At 42.4% G+C, this 16,055-nt stretch overlaps 1 protein-coding gene across 12 annotated transcripts in view; it reads left to right on the plus strand.

Moving 5' to 3' along the window:
* Positions 1-16,055, plus strand: part of LOC133646167 (kalirin-like) — an 87,038-nt gene that overhangs the window by 46,085 nt on the left and 24,898 nt on the right. For 11 of the 12 annotated variants that reach the window (XR_009825244.1, XR_009825243.1, XM_062041303.1 and 8 more), the window contains 5 exons: positions 1,300-1,402; positions 10,040-10,201; positions 10,265-10,427; positions 15,270-15,326; positions 15,395-15,498. Coding sequence is in view for 10 of the 12 variants with exons in the window: in XM_062041303.1 (XP_061897287.1) it covers positions 1,300-1,402; positions 10,040-10,201; positions 10,265-10,427; positions 15,270-15,326; positions 15,395-15,498 (589 nt within the window). In the remaining 2 variants the exon portion in view is untranslated. The remainder of the gene's footprint in view (positions 1-1,299; positions 1,403-10,039; positions 10,202-10,264; positions 10,428-15,269; positions 15,327-15,394; positions 15,499-16,055) is intronic. The other variant, XM_062041278.1, reaches the window with a different exon arrangement.

Raw genomic sequence — 16,055 nt, forward strand, 5'->3', positions numbered from 1 at the left:
AAGGTTTGAAATCCCTATTCGCACATGTTTTTTCTTCAAGTCACACGGTCTATTTTTAGGCGCATTTGGGAGTAAATGAGTTGCAGCGTACAGCCTTGCATGTGTCAAGAACTTTCTTGTTTTGGCGGAAGTGTTGTCGTGATGCAGCCGCAGCACTAAAGTCATTCAAACGTACAGTCGACACCAAACTTTTTCCACTGAGGGCCGCACACGGAAAAATTCAAGCATGCAGTGGCCATTTTGATATTTTTCATTTTCAAACCATAACAAAATATATGGATTTTTATTTGTATTTTTTACCTTTAGGGCTCCCAGGGACCATAAAGGGTCTAAGTCATTAAAATGTTAAAAATAGGTCAAATTATTAATATTATTTTTTTATTCAACACTTACAGTAAATCTCTACAGTATGTCAACTTCAGGTTGATATAAAGTTAAAAAAAAACAACATTAAGGTTTTATGCCTTTTCTGTCAATGAGAACTTAGTTTTTTATAATAAAAGTGAAATATGCAGTATTTCCCCCACTGCCCAAAACCTTCAGAAAGCAATGTTTGATGTGAAGTACGTTTGTAATTAGAGCCTTAAAAAGATCAATAATGGAGGACACCACATTCAATATTATTTTTGAGTAATCACAGTGAAAAGATAAATAAAATCCCATTAAATATATTTGGGACCCAAAAGGTGCCCCCCTCATAAAGTAATACTTTTTATTAGTTTTTTTTTTACTTTCAACACTTAAGTTACGAGATCAACTTCAGATATATCTGTCCATTTTACCTTTGAACTATTATTTTGTTTGTTTTATGCTCTTTTGTCAAAGAAAACGTTGATGTTTTTCTATGGCAACCACACAATATATGCAATATTTTACACATAAAACATTTTAAAGTGACATTTTTGAAATAATTGGAGCCTTGAATAGGTCAATAATTCATTATAACATTGATTTTTTTTTTTCTTTGAGCAATGGCAAAAAAAGAAAAATAAAGTTAGACAAAAGAAAAAAAAACAGCCTGCATGTCAGCTTTGTGTCAACATTGCAACTTTTTCTAGTTAGATTTCACCTCATTCCACTTTTTTAATGTTTATTTTTATTTTTGCAGTAGCATTTCCAGAACTTGCGGCGGGCCGGTAAACAATTAGCTGCGGGCCACACTTTGGACACCCGTGGTCTACACACTCCAATCCATCAAGCACATTTCTAACAACTTCATTATTATGATGGCCATCAAAGGTGGAACACTTACATGGCTTATACCAACGTCTAGCTCTTTTTGATCTTACTGTTTGACAGAGAAACCAGCGAGGACGCTGACAGCCTGGGTGATGCCAGCAGTCAGCCTGACACCGTCTCTATCGCCTCCAGGACATCACAAAATACTGCAGACAGTGACAAGGTATCTCAGATGACTATCGCCTCCAGAACATCACAAAATACTGCAGACAGTGACAAGGTATCTCAGATGACTATCGCCTGCAGAACATCACAAAATACTGCAGACAGTGACAAGGTATCTCAGATGACTATCGCCTCCAGAACATCACAAAATACTGCAGACAGTGACAAGGTATCTCAGATGACTATTGCCTCCAGAACATCACAAAATACTGCAGACAGTGACAAGGTATCTCAGATGACTATCGCCTCCAGAACATCACAAAATACTGCAGACAGTGACAAGGTATCTCAGATGACTATCGCCTGCAGAACATCACAAAATACTGCAGACAGTGACAAGGTATCTCAGATGACTATCGCCTCCAGAACATCACAAAATACTGCAGACAGTGACAAGGTATCTCAGATGACTATTGCCTCCAGAACATCACAAAATACTGCAGACAGTGACAAGGTATCTCAGATGACTATCGCCTCCAGAACATCACAAAATACTGCAGACAGTGACAAGGTATCTCAGATGACTATCGCCTCCAGAACATCTCAAAATACTGCAGACAGTGACAAGGTATCTCAGATGACTATTGCCTCCAGAACATCACAAAATACTGCAGACAGTGACAAGGTATCTCAGATGACTATCGCCTCCAGAACATCACCAAATACTGCAGACAGTGACAAGGTATCTCAGATGACTATCGCCTCCAGAACATCACAAAATACTGCAGACAGTGACAAGGTATCTCAAATGACTATCGCCTCCAGAACATCACAAAATACTGCAGACAGTGACAAGGTATCTCAGATGACTATCGCCTCCAGAACATCACAAAATACTGCAGACAGTGACAAGGTATCTCAGATGACTATCGCCTCCAGAACATCACAAAATACTGCAGACAGTGACAAGGTATCTCAGATGACTATCGCCTCCAGAACATCACAAAATACTGCAGACAGTGACAAGGTATCTCAGATGACTATCGCCTCCAGAACATCTCAAAATACTGCAGAAAGTGACAAGGTATCTCAGATGACTATCGCCTCCAGAACATCACAAAATACTGCAGACAGTGACAAGGTATCTCAGATGACTATCGCCTCCAGAACATCTCAAAATACTGCAGACAGTGACAAGGTATCTCAGATGACTATCGCCTCCAGAACATCACAAAATACTGCAGACAGTGACAAGGTATCTCAGATGACTATCGCCTCCAGAACATCACAAAATACTGCAGACAGTGACAAGGTATCTCAGATGACTATCGCCTCCAGAACTTTACAAAATACTGCAGACAGTGACAAGGTATCTCAGATGACTATCGCCTCCAGAACATCACAAAATACTGCAGACAGTGACAAGGTATCTCAGATGACTATCGCCTCCAGAACATCTCAAAATACTGCAGACAGTGACAAGGTATCTCAGATGACTATCGCCTCCAGAACATCTCAAAATACTGCAGAAAGTGACAGGGTATCTCAGATGACTATCGCCTCCAGAACATCTCAAAATACTGCAGACAGTGACAAGGTATCTCAGATGACTATCGCCTCCAGAACATCTCAAAATACTGCAGAAAGTGACAGGGTATCTCAGATGACTATCGCCTCCAGAACATCACAAAATACTGCAGACAGTGACAAGGTATCTCAGATGACTATCGCCTCCAGAACATCTCAAAATACTGCAGACAGTGACAAGGTATCTCAGATGACTATCGCCTCCAGAACATCTCAAAATACTGCAGACAGTGACAAGGTATCTCAGATGACTATCGCCTGCAGAACATCACAAAATACTGCAGACAGTGACAAGGTATCTCAGATGACTATCGCCTCCAGAACATCTCAAAATACTGCAGACAGTGACAAGGTATCTCAGATGACTATCGCCTCCAGAACATCACAAAATACTGCAGACAGTGACAAGGTATCTCAGATGACTATCGCCTCCAGAACATCACAAAATACTGCAGACAGTGACAAGGTATCTCAGATGACTATCGCCTGCAGAACATCACAAAATACTGCAGACAGTGACAAGGTATCTCAGATGACTATCGCCTCCAGAACATCTCAAAATACTGCAGACAGTGACAAGGTATCTCAGATGACTATCGCCTACAGAACATCACAAAATACTGCAGACAGTGACAAGGTATCTCAGATGACTATCGCCGCCAGAACATCACAAAATACTGCAGACAGTGACAAGGTATCTCAGATGACTATCGCCTCCAGAACATCACAAAATACTGCAGACAGTGACAAGGTATCTCAGATGACTATCGCCTGCAGAACATCACAAAATACTGCAGACAGTGACAAGGTATCTCAGATGACTATCGCCTCCAGAACATCACAAAATACTGCAGACAGTGACAAGGTATCTCAGATGACTATCGCCTCCAGAACATCACAAAATACTGCAGACAGTGACAAGGTATCTCAGATGACTATCGCCTCCAGAACATCACAAAATACTGCAGACAGTGACAAGGTATCTCAGATGACTATCGCCTGCAGAACATCACAAAATACTGCAGACAGTGACAAGGTATCTCAGATGACTATCGCCTCCAGAACATCACAAAATACTGCAGACAGTGACAAGGTATCTCAGATGACTATTGCCTCCAGAACATCACAAAATACTGCAGACAGTGACAAGGTATCTCAGATGACTATCGCCTCCAGAACATCACAAAATACTGCAGACAGTGACAAGGTATCTCAGATGACTATCGCCTCCAGAACATCTCAAAATACTGCAGACAGTGACAAGGTATCTCAGATGACTATCGCCTCCAGAACATCACAAAATACTGCAGACAGTGACAAGGTATCTCAGATGACTATCGCCTGCAGAACATCTCAAAATACTGCAGACAGTGACAAGGTATCTCAGATGACTATCGCCTCCAGAACATCACCAAATACTGCAGACAGTGACAAGGTATCTCAGATGACTATTGCCTCCAGAACATCTCAAAATACTGCAGACAGTGACAAGGTATCTCAGATGACTATCGCCTCCAGAACATCACAAAATACTGCAGACAGTGACAAGGTATCTCAGATGACTATCGCCTCCAGAACATCTCAAAATACTGCAGACAGTGACAAGGTATCTCAGATGACTATCGCCTCCAGAACATCACAAAATACTGCAGACAGTGACAAGGTATCTCAGATGACTATCGCCTGCAGAACATCTCAAAATACTGCAGACAGTGACAAGGTATCTCAGATGACTATCGCCTCCAGAACATCACCAAATACTGCAGACAGTGACAAGGTATCTCAGATGACTATTGCCTCCAGAACATCTCAAAATACTGCAGACAGTGACAAGGTATCTCAGATGACTATCGCCTCCAGAACATCACCAAATACTGCAGACAGTGACAAGGTATCTCAGATGACTATCGCCTCCAGAACATCACAAAATACTGCAGACAGTGACAAGGTATCTCAGATGACTATCGCCTCCAGAACATCACAAAATACTGCAGACAGTGACAAGGTATCTCAGATGACTATCGCCTCCAGAACATCACAAAATACTGCAGACAGTGACAAGGTATCTCAGATGACTATCGCCTCCAGAACATCACAAAATACTGCAGACAGTGACAAGGTATCTCAGATGACTATCGCCTCCAGAACATCACAAAATACTGCAGACAGTGACAAGGTATCTCAGATGACTATCGCCTCCAGAACATCACAAAATACTGCAGACAGTGACAAGGTATCTCAGATGACTATCGCCTCCAGAACATCACAAAATACTGCAGACAGTGACAAGGTATCTCAGATGACTATCGCCTCCAGAACATCTCAAAATACTGCAGAAAGTGACAAGGTATCTCAGATGACTATCGCCTCCAGAACATCACAAAATACTGCAGACAGTGACAAGGTATCTCAGATGACTATCGCCTCCAGAACATCTCAAAATACTGCAGACAGTGACAAGGTATCTCAGATGACTATCGCCTCCAGAACATCACAAAATACTGCAGACAGTGACAAGGTATCTCAGATGACTATCGCCTCCAGAACATCACAAAATACTGCAGACAGTGACAAGGTATCTCAGATGACTATCGCCTCCAGAACTTTACAAAATACTGCAGACAGTGACAAGGTATCTCAGATGACTATCGCCTCCAGAACATCACAAAATACTGCAGACAGTGACAAGGTATCTCAGATGACTATCGCCTCCAGAACATCTCAAAATACTGCAGAAAGTGACAGGGTATCTCAGATGACTATCGCCTCCAGAACATCTCAAAATACTGCAGACAGTGACAAGGTATCTCAGATGACTATCGCCTGCAGAACATCACAAAATACTGCAGACAGTGACAAGGTATCTCAGATGACTATCGCCTCCAGAACATCTCAAAATACTGCAGACAGTGACAAGGTATCTCAGATGACTATCGCCTCCAGAACATCACAAAATACTGCAGACAGTGACAAGGTATCTCAGATGACTATCGCCTCCAGAACATCTCAAAATACTGCAGACAGTGACAAGGTATCTCAGATGACTATCGCCTCCAGAACATCACAAAATACTGCAGACAGTGACAAGGTATCTCAGATGACTATCGCCTCCAGAACATCACAAAATACTGCAGACAGTGACAAGGTATCTCAGATGACTATCGCCTCCAGAACATCTCAAAATACTGCAGAAAGTGACAAGGTATCTCAGATGACTATCGCCTCCAGAACATCACAAAATACTGCAGACAGTGACAAGGTATCTCAGATGACTATCGCCTCCAGAACATCTCAAAATACTGCAGACAGTGACAAGGTATCTCAGATGACTATCGCCTCCAGAACATCACAAAATACTGCAGACAGTGACAAGGTATCTCAGATGACTATCGCCTCCAGAACATCACAAAATACTGCAGACAGTGACAAGGTATCTCAGATGACTATCGCCTCCAGAACTTTACAAAATACTGCAGACAGTGACAAGGTATCTCAGATGACTATCGCCTCCAGAACATCACAAAATACTGCAGACAGTGACAAGGTATCTCAGATGACTATCGCCTCCAGAACATCTCAAAATACTGCAGAAAGTGACAGGGTATCTCAGATGACTATCGCCTCCAGAACATCTCAAAATACTGCAGACAGTGACAAGGTATCTCAGATGACTATCGCCTGCAGAACATCACAAAATACTGCAGACAGTGACAAGGTATCTCAGATGACTATCGCCTCCAGAACATCTCAAAATACTGCAGACAGTGACAAGGTATCTCAGATGACTATCGCCTCCAGAACATCACAAAATACTGCAGACAGTGACAAGGTATCTCAGATGACTATCGCCTCCAGAACATCACAAAATACTGCAGACAGTGACAAGGTATCTCAGATGACTATCGCCTGCAGAACATCACAAAATACTGCAGACAGTGACAAGGTATCTCAGATGACTATCGCCTCCAGAACATCACAAAATACTGCAGACAGTGACAAGGTATCTCAGATGACTATCGCCTCCAGAACATCACAAAATACTGCAGACAGTGACAAGGTATCTCAGATGACTATCGCCTCCAGAACATCACAAAATACTGCAGACAGTGACAAGGTATCTCAGATGACTATCGCCTCCAGAACATCACAAAATACTGCAGACAGTGACAAGGTATCTCAGATGACTATCGCCTCCAGAACATCTCAAAATACTGCAGACAGTGACAAGGTATCTCAGATGACTATCGCCTGCAGAACATCACAAAATACTGCAGACAGTGACAAGGTATCTCAGATGACTATCGCCTCCAGAACATCTCAAAATACTGCAGACAGTGACAAGGTATCTCAGATGACTATCGCCTCCAGAACATCACAAAATACTGCAGACAGTGACAAGGTATCTCAGATGACTATCGCCTCCAGAACATCACAAAATACTGCAGACAGTGACAAGGTATCTCAGATGACTATCGCCTGCAGAACATCACAAAATACTGCAGACAGTGACAAGGTATCTCAGATGACTATCGCCTCCAGAACATCTCAAAATACTGCAGACAGTGACAAGGTATCTCAGATGACTATCGCCTCCAGAACATCACAAAATACTGCAGACAGTGACAAGGTATCTCAGATGACTATCGCCTCCAGAACATCACAAAATACTGCAGACAGTGACAAGGTATCTCAGATGACTATCGCCTCCAGAACATCACAAAATACTGCAGACAGTGACAAGGTATCTCAGATGACTATCGCCTGCAGAACATCACAAAATACTGCAGACAGTGACAAGGTATCTCAGATGACTATCGCCTCCAGAACATCTCAAAATACTGCAGACAGTGACAAGGTATCTCAGATGACTATCGCCTCCAGAACATCACAAAATACTGCAGACAGTGACAAGGTATCTCAGATGACTATCGCCTCCAGAACATCACAAAATACTGCAGACAGTGACAAGGTATCTCAGATGACTATCGCCTCCAGAACATCACAAAATACTGCAGACAGTGACAAGGTATCTCAGATGACTATCGCCTCCAGAACATCACAAAATACTGCAGACAGTGACAAGGTATCTCAGATGACTATCGCCTCCAGAACATCTCAAAATACTGCAGACAGTGACAAGGTATCTCAGATGACTATCGCCTGCAGAACATCACAAAATACTGCAGACAGTGACAAGGTATCTCAGATGACTATCGCCTCCAGAACATCTCAAAATACTGCAGACAGTGACAAGGTATCTCAGATGACTATCGCCTCCAGAACATCACAAAATACTGCAGACAGTGACAAGGTATCTCAGATGACTATCGCCTCCAGAACATCACCAAATACTGCAGACAGTGACAAGGTATCTCAGATGACTATCGCCTCCAGAACATCTCAAAATACTGCAGACAGTGACAAGGTATCTCAGATGACTATCGCCTCCAGAACATCTCAAAATACTGCAGACAGTGACAAGGTATCTCAGATGACTATCGCCTCCAGAACATCTCAAAATACTGCAGACAGTGACAAGGTATCTCAGATGACTATCGCCTCCAGAACATCACCAAATACTGCAGACAGTGACAAGGTATCTCAGATGACTATCGCCTCCAGAACATCTCAAAATACTGCAGACAGTGACAAGGTATCTCAGATGACTATCGCCTCCAGAACATCTCAAAATACTGCAGACAGTGACAAGGTATCTCAGATGACTATCGCCTCCAGAACATCTCAAAATACTGCAGACAGTGACAAGGTATCTCAGATGACTATCGCCTCCAGAACATCACCAAATACTGCAGACAGTGACAAGGTATCTCAGATGACTATCGCCTCCAGAACATCTCAAAATACTGCAGACAGTGACAAGGTATCTCAGATGACTATCGCCTCCAGAACATCTCAAAATACTGCAGACAGTGACAAGGTATCTCAGATGACTATCGCCTCCAGAACATCACAAAATACTGCAGACAGTGACAAGGTATCTCAGATGACTATCGCCTCCAGAACATCACAAAATACTGCAGACAGTGACAAGGTATCTCAGATGACTATCGCCTCCAGAACATCACCAAATACTGCAGACAGTGACAAGGTATCTCAGATGACTATCGCCTCCAGAACATCTCAAAATACTGCAGACAGTGACAAGGTATCTCAGATGACTATCGCCTCCAGAACATCACAAAATACTGCAGACAGTGACAAGGTATCTCAGATGACTATCGCCTCCAGAACATCACAAAATACTGCAGACAGTGACAAGGTATCTCAGATGACTATCGCCTCCAGAACATCTCAAAATACTGCAGACAGTGACAAGGTATCTCAGATGACTATCGCCTCCAGAACATCTCAAAATACTGCAGACAGTGACAAGGTATCTCAGATGACTATCGCCTCCAGAACATCACAAAATACTGCAGACAGTGACAAGGTATCTCAGATGACTATCGCCTCCAGAACATCTCAAAATACTGCAGACAGTGACAAGGTATCTCAGATGACTATCGCCTCCAGAACATCTCAAAATACTGCAGACAGTGACAAGGTATCTCAGATGACTATCGCCTCCAGAACATCTCAAAATACTGCAGACAGTGACAAGGTATCTCAGATGACTATCGCCTCCAGAACATCTCAAAATACTGCAGACAGTGACAAGGTATCTCAGATGACTATCGCCTCCAGAACATCTCAAAATACTGCAGACAGTGACAAGGTATCTCAGATGACTATCGCCTCCAGAACATCTCAAAATACTGCAGACAGTGACAAGGTATCTCAGATGACTATCGCCTCCAGAACATCTCAAAATACTGCAGACAGTGACAAGGTATCTCAGATGACTATCGCCTCCAGAACATCTCAAAATACTGCAGACAGTGACAGGGTATCTCAGATGACCTCACCACTGCAGGGTTTCCTCCCTTAATGGTGTGACTCTTGAAGAAAACATTGTTTCTTTGGAGCTGATAAGACTTAGGAGCTCTCTGTTTAAAGATAGTCCACTTTGCCATCGATTTGCAACCTTTAGTGACCAACTCCTCTCACCCTTCAAGCCAAATGCTTTGCTACTTTGGTGTGTTTCCAGCTGTCGGGGGGTTGCGAGTTAGTGGTGGTGTTGTTGGATTTGTCCTCCGCGTTGCCTGGAGAGATCAGCGTCCGCTGTGGTCAGACAGTGGAGCTGGTAGAGCGCTCAGCTGAGAGACAGGGTTGGTGTCTTGTCAGAACCACGGATCAAACGCCACAACAGGTGAGGGCGAGACACGTCCACTGTGTGTTCATTCATTTCAACTTTGGATTGTTTTCCTGCCAGGAGGGTTTGCTACCGATGAGTGCCCTCTGCCTCTCCCACTCCCACAGTGCTGCCGACATGGACACTCTAGTCCCAGCTTCTCCCGCCTCCTCGGGAGGAACCCCCTCCTGCACCACCACCTCCTCCTTCAATGCTTCCAATTCATCTGGGATGGCAATAGCTGGTAAGGGTTGACCGCCTTGAGGACGCCTCCCTCGCCTGACCTGTTACAATATTCTGCCCAACTAAGTTTGTGTCACTTCCTGTGTCTGACCGGATCTTCTGAATAATTCAGTGGATCCCCAACATTAAGGTTTAAAATGCTTGTTGTATTGTCAGGACATCTATTCTGAAATATTCCCAACAAATGTTACATTTATGACTTGTACACTAAAGCAAAACTATCGAAACCGCAGAAAAAAAAATAGGCCACCAGAGTAGGACAGCAGGAATCTGCAGGTCCTGACTGTGTGTGTGTGTGTGTGTGTGTGTGTGTGTGTGTGTGTGTGTGTGTGTGTGTGTGTGTGTGTGTGTGTGTGTGTGTCATCTTCTCACTATTGTACAAATATTTCTTCTTTCATTTCATTCTGCATGTCCACTAGATGTTGGCTCTGCATGACTTCATCCCTGTTCATGACTTCATGACTTCATCCCTGTTCATGACTTCATCCCTGTTCATGACTTCATGACTCCATCCCTGTTCATGACTTCATGACTTCATCCCTGTTCATGACTTCATCCCTGTTCATGACTTCATCCCTGTTCATGACTTCATCCCTGTTCATGCCATTCACACCATTGCAACTTTCAAATATTCAGCCTATTTAGGAATCCTTAACGCTTCTTCAACATTTTTCAAAAAGATTTCCAGGAAATTTTCCCATTGAAAATGAATGGGCACTTTTTTTAAATTTCCACATTTTTGAACCAATTCACACCATTCCAACTTATCCTGGTTATCAAAACTAGAAAATGTTCAGGTTTCAAATAATTCCAGGAATTCCCAGAATCCCGGTTTTCGAAAGCCCAAAATCCACCCTTTTTTCTTTGAGTTCCACCACATTTTTCAACCAACTCCAACCATCAAAACATTCCACTTACTCAGGACATCAAATGTACCTATTTTATTTTTCCTGAAAATTCTCGGTTTTCCCGAAATTCTAGTAATTCCAGAGTGTGCTACGATAAGTTTACAGAAATTTTCAAATTTCCAGCGACATTTTTCAAATTCCCACAATTTCCGCATTTCTCAACCGATGTAAACAATTCACCAACAATTCTTTAAAAAATTCCCAGTTTTCCAGGAAATGTATCCCATTAAAAATGGATGGGCCATTTTTCAAACTTTCACAATCTACACATTTTTCAACCGATTCAAGCCATTCCACTTTCTTGGTGCCATCTTGAAAGTATGTTACCATGCTAGTTTTAGCATGCTAATATTACTATGTTAACGTTTTATGCTGGCATTTTTGATAATTTTGTAAGTTTTAACCTAATAATCATGGATTCTGTTTTTAGAAGTATGCTAGCTGTTTCTGTTATAATGCAAATTTTAACATGCTAACGGTTTATGCTAGCATTTTAGCTAATTTCGTACTTGTTAACCTAACAATCATTTATCCTGTTACTTGTCGCCATCTTAGAAGTATGCTAACTGTTCCTCTAACTTTGTATACTAACAGTTTAGCTGATTTTTTACATTTAGAGTTAATAATCACGGATTCTGTTACTTTTTACCCTCTTGAAAGAATGCTACCTTTTTTAGGTATACCAACCCTTAGCATTTTAAGATTCATACTACATTTCAGTACAAATGTTGCTCTTCACCTTTCAAACCATATTTACCTACAGAAATGGATACATCTAGTTTCTATTGAAAAACTTATCTTTTTAATTTTGCCTTTCAAATGTGTTCAATGTGTGTTTTTTATGACCAAAAACATTTTATTATAACTCAAAAAGCAGTTAGCCTATCAGTCTCAGCACAGAATCACGCCCCTTCACCTAAGCCCCGCCCCCTGTTCCATGCTGTGCTGAAGTTGGGTATACAGTAGATGTTACGGTGTTACTTCTCTTTACCACTTCTGCTCAATGCATGGAAGCATGCAGCGAGGTACGGGTGCATGCTGGAATTGTTCTGCCGTGTGGAGATGGATTGTGTGTGAGGATGAGCCAGGTGGGTTCTAGTATTTTCTCTCTGTCAGCCCGTTAAGCAATGACAGCAAGCAAGGTGTTGCAGGAATGTTTCAGACGTGTTGAAGTGGACACACAGGTTTCGTCTTGTGTAGCAGCTAGCGTTACCACATACAAATGTGTACGGAACATTCATGTGTTCATATGTCAGATCTTTCATGTTGCTCGGCATCTGCAAACATGCTGGACCCGAGAAAACACATCTCATGTGTTGATAGAGCATATGAAACTTTTCTTACAATTGACAGACAATGTCCACTGAGACGGTTTTAAATAGAAGCAAAGAACATAAAAAACGCGTGAAATACAAACTACAAAAGCAGTGAAGTTGTCACGTTGTGTAAATGCTAAATAAAAAGAGAATACAACAAATCCTTTTCAACTTATATTCAATTGAATAGACTGCAAAGACAAGATATTTCATGTTCACACTGAAACAATAATATAGAAAATAATATGAGTTAAAAAATAAAGTGTAGCGAATTGTTCATAAAAAATCAGGCATTAGTCTGCAATGTCCAACGGTCAGAAAGTGGAATTTGTCAGTAAATGACAAATTCATGAGGATCAGGCGATTCATTTTCGTCCATTTGAGCTGTAAATGACAATATATAAAGAATAAATGTTATCTCACGCTGACAACACATTAGCATTAGCAGTAGGTTGACTACACAAATAGTGTCACTAACTGCTTTTACAACATGTAACAAAGTAAACTGTGTACTTTATTTCACATTTCTCCAACAAGGAGTAGTAAGCAGCTGAATACTTCACACTCTGTAAGTACGTTTCAACACTTCTCCTAGCTTGGCGTTTCAACACTTCTCCTAGCTTGGCGTTTCAACACTTCTCCTAGCTTGGCGTATTGAAATGAAGTTTGTCAAATAGAATTCAGCTGCATGTAGTTGAAGGACTACTGCTGAGTGAAAACACTGCAAGATAATATCTCCTCATCAGTGTTCTTCAACACAAGATATCTCCTCATCAGTGTTCTTCAACACAAGATAATATCTCCTCATCAGTGTTCTTCAACACAAGATATCTCCTCATCAGTGTTCTTCAACACAAGATAATATCTCCTCATCAGTGTTCTTCAACACAAGATAATATCTCCTCATCAGTGTTCTTCAATACAAGATCTCTCCTCATCAGCGTTCTTCAACACAAGATAATATCTCCTCAACACAAGATAATATCTCCTCATCAGTGTTCTTCAACACAAGATAATATCTCCTCATCAGTGTTCTTCAACACAAGATAATATCTCCTCATCAGCGTTCTTCAACACAAGATAATATCTCCTCAACACAAGATAATATCTCCTCATCAGTGTTCTTCAACACAAGATAATATCTCCTCATCAGTGTTCTTCAACACAAGATAATATCTCCTCATCAGCGTTCTTCAACACAAGATAATATCTCCTCAACACAAGATAATATCTCCTCATCAGCGTTCTTCAACACAAGATTCTATCTTGTGAACAGGATACAGTAGTAGGTCTTGTTGCAGTGAGGACTCTGCTTTTGCCACCTCTGTACCAGATCATCACCTGTAGCTTTATTATTTACTTTGTCATTATTGGAACAAACCTAGGATAAATCATTCCCAATTTCTTGCCATTCGAGGACTGCAACCAAACTACTGAAAGGAAAGGAAGAACTAAGTACATAAAATAGCAGATGGGAAGAACCCTTTTGAGTGGAGATGTTTTGGTCCTGATGGAGCGGAGGGGAGATTGTCAAGGGAGAGAGGGGCGTCGGTCACAATCTTGCCTCAGGGTCCTGGAGGTGTACAGGTCATGGACTGATGAGGTTGCAGCTTATCAGAGCGGATGATTGGTTGTGCTGCTGCTGCATGTGATGGAGGATGGACTTGATGCTGGCAGAGTAGAATTGTGTCATCCTGGTCTTGAATTGTTTGCAGCTGCTGCAGGAAGTACTGATGAGGGAGGTGATGTTCAGCTCCCACTTGAGGTTCTGGGTGATGAGGGAGGTGATGTTCAGCTCCCACTTGAGGTTCTGGGTGATGGTGGTCCCCAGGAGGCAGAAAGACTCCACCTTAGACACCGTGGTGTCATGGATGATGATGGGGCCGTGGGCTGCTGCATTTGACCTACAGTCCACTACTGTTTTTAGATAGTTGGGCTCGCTACACCAAGTCACCAGATGATCAACCTCCACCAGAGATGAGTCCAATAAGAGTGGTGTCATCTGCAAACTGGAGGTGGCTGGAGGTGCAGCTGTTTGTATACAGGGAGAAGAGCAGAGGAGAAAGACCGAGGAGAGCTAGTCTTGATGGTTTTTCTGTCCAAGACAATTTCCCCCAGCTTCACCTGCTGTGTCCTGTCAAACAGGATGTCTGAGATCCACCTGCAGGTGGGGTCCGGCACATTCAACTGGGGAAGTGTGTCCTGGAGCAGGGCTGGGATTATAGTGTTGAACGCAGAGCTGAAATCCACAAACTGGATACTTCAGAATGGAGTGGAGGGCGGGTGGACCTTGTCATCAGGAGACCTGTAGGCAAACTGTAGGGGGTCCAGGAGGGGGTCAGTGATCTCTTTAAGGTGTGAGAGCACAAGGCGCTCGAAAGACTTTATCATCGCAAATGTGAGGGCGATAGGTCTGTAGTCATTAAGTCCTGTAGTCCTTGGTCTTTTGGGGACGGGGATGATGGCTTGAAGCAGGCTGGCACGTGGCATGTACTTGTACGCTGTCGGGAAGTGACACAACTCATTTAAAGAATTGGAGTTTTACTTGAATTGGCTCCACCCCGCAGGATGTTGAATGCATTGTGATTAAGTATGTATTTGTGTGTGTGGTCTTATCAGCAGACTCTGGCCAAGTGACCCCAGAGACATCCGGGCCGCATGGTCACCCGACTCAAAGTAAGACACACTGCAAATAAACTACCCACTACAGCAACTAGTTAACCTCACTTTTTTTTCCCTCTAAGGTGGGACGTCCCCCGTAGTCTACAATTTGGGCGGAGCACCGGGAGGTGCTGCCAGTTCACCAGGGCCAAAACGTAGTGGTTCAGGAACTGGAAACACACTGAAGGTAATGAGGATTCAAGTTGAGCAATGCTGATACCGCTCACACATTTTGTAGCCAAAACTGTTGAGACATGTCAAATGGGTTTGTGAAGCCAAGAGCAAGCCAGTAAAACTGTGGTCTGAGTCCATCCAGTATAGATATAATCAGACTTATTACTGTACTGTAGACCAGTACAACTGCATTCTAACAAGACCAAAACAGTACCACTTCGGCATAAGTAGATCCAGTAATTAGACCAAACCAGTAATCCAATTAGGTTCAGTAAATATACCAGACCAGTATCACCATGATCCAACTAGATCCAGTATTTAAAAAGACTAAAACCACTGTGGGTTGAAGAGACCCAGTAAACATACTAGACCTGTATCGAATACAAAATAGTACAAAGTCAGTACAACTCTATTCTGACTAGACCAACACAGTCTGTGATTGTACCAGACAAATGTTACTGGGATCCAAAAAGATGTAGAAATATACCAAATAATCCCAATCCAGTACTTATATTGAGTCATTTAAAGGTGTGTGTGTGTGTGTGTGTGTGTGTGTGTGTGTGTGTGTGT

This window comes from Entelurus aequoreus, linkage group LG01, assembly GCF_033978785.1.
Source record: "Entelurus aequoreus isolate RoL-2023_Sb linkage group LG01, RoL_Eaeq_v1.1, whole genome shotgun sequence".
NCBI classification, from domain to species: domain Eukaryota; kingdom Metazoa; phylum Chordata; class Actinopteri; order Syngnathiformes; family Syngnathidae; genus Entelurus; species Entelurus aequoreus.